At 36.0% G+C, this 3,795-nt stretch overlaps 1 protein-coding gene across 1 annotated transcript; it reads left to right on the forward strand.

Moving 5' to 3' along the window:
* Window positions 1–1,206: 1,206 nt before the first annotated feature.
* On the forward strand, window positions 1,207–3,259 carry LOC118037385 (uncharacterized). The gene is made up of 2 exons (XM_035043352.2): window positions 1,207–2,891; window positions 3,024–3,259. Exons 1-2 carry the CDS (start codon window positions 1,767–1,769, stop codon window positions 3,099–3,101), a joined length of 1,203 nt encoding a protein of 400 aa, XP_034899243.1. The 5' UTR covers window positions 1,207–1,766; the 3' UTR covers window positions 3,102–3,259.
* Window positions 3,260–3,795: the final 536 nt, after the last annotated feature.

The following is a 3,795-nucleotide window of genomic DNA, read 5'->3' on the forward strand; positions in this document are numbered from 1 at the left end:
ATTGAATTTATTTGTGTATAAATTATCATCTATGATTTTTAATTGAAATTTTCTTTTAATATTATGATGAATTTTAGTTTAAAAAACAATACTTTTCATTAAAAAAATACATGTTTTGCATAATAATAATAATAATAATAATAAAAGGAAGCTTTGATGAAAGAGATACATCTTTTCCTTCTTATTTCAAAACAATAGAATTTTTTTAGAATTTCTATTTTAATGACCTTTGTTTTGTATTCAATAAACCATACTACTAATAAAAAATATTTTTTTTACCTAAGAAAAAACATTAATAAGAAAACAGAATTTTTTTTTCAAAACTAAATTATTGTTTATCTTATGCATATCCATATTTATTGCCATATAATTAAAAATTACATGCATCACAAATCAAGTATTTGCATGTGCATCTATTCATTGATTCTTATAATAAAAATTAGCTTATAATATTAATATTTAATATGTGTTAATATTTTTTTATATAATTTATTAATTTATATATTTTTGAATTCATTTAATTAAAAATAAATATAATCTTTTAAATTTTTTATAATATTAAAGAAAATATCCACAACAAAACATGTTCATTTATATTGTAAATTAATTTAGGATTTTTTTTTCGCAAGGCAACGCGGGATGCACATAATAGTTAGCTCCTCAACCAATAAGTACGCATGGGTTTGGAAAGAACCCAACAAGCAACATTCTCGCATAGACTTAGACTTGATAGAAAGACAGGAGTGAGTGTGTGTGATGGCCTGATGGGGTTCCCCTTTTAAGTGAAAGTGACATGTATGTCCTGTATACATTCACAGTCAAAGCAAGCATGACAGGCTCACAATAATACGCCCTTTGAGTTGACGAAACAAGTATCCTTCCATTCTAGGGTTAGACACAGCTAGCCACGTGGAAGATTAAAAATGAGATACAACTACTATGAACCATAAGAATCTTGTCCTGTGACACACACACACACACACACAAACTCGTTGGTCTGTTGAAAGAAGAGGGAGTTCAATGTTCAAGTCTCATCTCACCTGCTTGCAACCACGTGAAGTGGCACCAATACTAGGTGTTTCCTGTCCACTCACTTCCCACAACATTGCCTGTTTTCTTTCTCTCTTTCCCTTTCATGCTTTTAAGCCCAAAAAAACACCAACTTTTTAAACAAAAGAAAAAAAATGATTTTAAAGAAAAAGATGGTTCTTTGTCTCCCATAAATCCCCTCTCCTGGGATGCCTTAACTCCCACGATCATCATTCAAATCCCCACCTAGATCCCCACCCCCTCCCCCTCCCCTTATCTCCCCATTCTTACATCCCCCCCACCCCCATGGACATGTAGTACTTGTGCTGTGATGTCTTTCTCACGCTTAGTCGGAAGGTAAATGGATTTCCCCTGTCTTTCTCTATCCTAAACTCACCAAACATAATTGTTATAAAACAAGCATACACACACGATTAAACAGTGGCAACAGCTGTCTTTCTCAAGCTAGCTAGCTAGGTGCTCACTGAGAGAGGGGGGAAAGCGAAAAAGAGATAAGGAAACAGTAACAAATTGCTGTCTTTCTCACTTATGATTTCCATTGTTTGCAGATAAAGTGAATTTGAAAAGGATGGACTTGAACTAGAGAAGTGGAGAACTCTTTCCACAGGAGGCATTTTAGGCAAGAGTACATTGGTGCACATGTCATTCTCAAGCTACTAGTCCACCGGGTAGCTCTACGGCGGATAGGTGTTTTTTGGTGCAATTACAAAGCTCAAATGTTTCCATTAAGCAACAATGGCAATGACCCCATGTCCTATAATGACCAACAAGCTTATAACATGCCCTTTTTCAGTGATATCATTTCCAATTCCAAACAATATGTGCCTCCTCCTTTATCTTTTTGCCACTTGCCCTCTCCTTTTTTTGCTTATGATCAGCTAGAATTAGAAGACCATTCTATTTTTCTCCAGCAAAACTATGACCTTTTACTTCACCAGCAACCCTTGAGAACTGCAGCTACCAGTACTACTCCCTCTCAGAGTACTGTTGTTACAAACATGGTGGATTACAACAAAAATGACGTTATTGAGATAACGGAAATCTGCAACAAGCAATCCAACAGCAGCACTGATCAGATCCCAAGAAAGAGATCTTCTAAGAAAGATCGACACAGCAAGATTAACACGGCTCAAGGACCAAGAGATCGGAGGATGAGATTGTCGCTAAAGGTTGCCAGAGAGTTCTTTGATCTGCAAGACAAGCTACGCTTTGATAAAGCAAGCAAGACTGTAGAATGGTTACTCACACAGGCAAGAACTGAAATCAAGAAACTATCTAGTGGCTTCCCCGTTATGAATTATAGCTGCAGTGTTGGCACCAAGAGTGCATCTTCTACTTCTGAGTGTGAGGTGCTGTCCGAAATCCATATTGACTCTACCCTTAAAGTGAGCAGTGTTTCTAAGGGTAAATCCTCACTATGTGTCAAGAAAGAGAGGAGGACTAGTAGAGCTTCATCATCACGTAAAGCTCCATTAAACCCTTTTGCAAAGGAATCAAGGGAGAAGGCAAGGGAGAGGGCAAGGGAGAGAACGAAAGAAAAGTTGCGGAGTCGAAGTCGAAGCCTCGATGAATCGAAGCTTTGTGAATTAGAAGCAGTGAACGATGAATTCAATCAATTCGCAGGTTGTTGGAGTCCATTCGAAACAGGTGATCAAGAATCTGGTACTCACAATATCAATCCTTCCTTAGAAGTCCAACTGGCTGAAGCTGAAGTGCCATTCTATCAAGAGCAAGAGCAATTAGATACTCGTGAGGGGATGATTGATGAAACCTTGGTGAATATGGGCAAGTGGAGTCCCTCTCTTCCCAATCATCTGCACAAAAACGGAATTCCTCAAGAGGTAAGCTCCAAAAGGGAAATTTCTTTACTTTCCAAGATGTTAGGTTTGATTTTGCTTAATTACTCTATTGAAATTAGTTGATACACCTGTATTCAGATTTCTGACCGTATATATATATATAATTGGTTGCAGAATCAGTTCACAGACTTTCAGTATCCTTTGTACAAAACATGGGATCATGAGGCTTACAACATTGACGGTATGTGCTAGCATGGATATTCATCTTTCTCACCCTTGATGTGTCAAGTGGACAAAGATTTGAAGAATACTATGTATGGCTTGTCTATCTGTTTGGAGTGTAACATAAAAGTTGTATCTTTTCATCATGAGATTTTCTTGTGAAGTGTTTTTTCAATGATTGTTAACTAGTTAATTTTTATTTTTTTAATGAAATCAAGTGTTGTGTGTTTCTTTTGTCTTAGCCTCATATAGTAAGCATATAACTCATGGGATTTATTCTTTGAAACTGCAAAAGAGGGCTTCATGTATATAAAAAAATATCACAGATTCTTCTGTCCTTTTATATTCTTCTAGGGTTAGCTCTCTACTATTTATCTCTTAATATGCAATTAATTCTTAGGCTCTGCAGAACTTCCTAGGTCCAATTAGCCCAGTTGCTTGGATCAGAAAAAAAAAAATCGTCAAGGAAAAATGATTGAATAGACGAAAGGGTCATTCACTGTCCACTTTCAAGTGTATCAGGTGCTCATACAGAAATTTCAACGCATGCATCTATGATCTCATATATCTTTAATTAGTTGAAACGAAAGGGTTGCAAGTTCAACTGTTGATAAATTTGTTGCAAGCAGTGAATTTGAACTCTTTTGTAACTTATAAGCTTGAATTGAGCCCGTGCTGGAACATTAAAATTAATGAACTATTGAATTTCAATAGTAATGTTCTG

The sequence above is a fragment of the Populus alba genome, chromosome 15 (genome assembly GCF_005239225.2).
Source record: "Populus alba chromosome 15, ASM523922v2, whole genome shotgun sequence".
Taxonomy (NCBI): Eukaryota; Viridiplantae; Streptophyta; class Magnoliopsida; order Malpighiales; family Salicaceae; genus Populus; species Populus alba.

Bases quoted from the DNA above. Each gene is read 5' to 3' on its own strand.
- LOC118037385 (XM_035043352.2), top strand. From the start codon at position 1,767: ATGTTTCCATTAAGCAACAATGGCAATGACCCCATGTCCTATAATGAC. The intron at 2,892-3,023 runs GTAAGCTCCAAA...AATTGGTTGCAG, and splicing joins AAAACGGAATTCCTCAAGAG to AATCAGTTCACAGACTTTCA.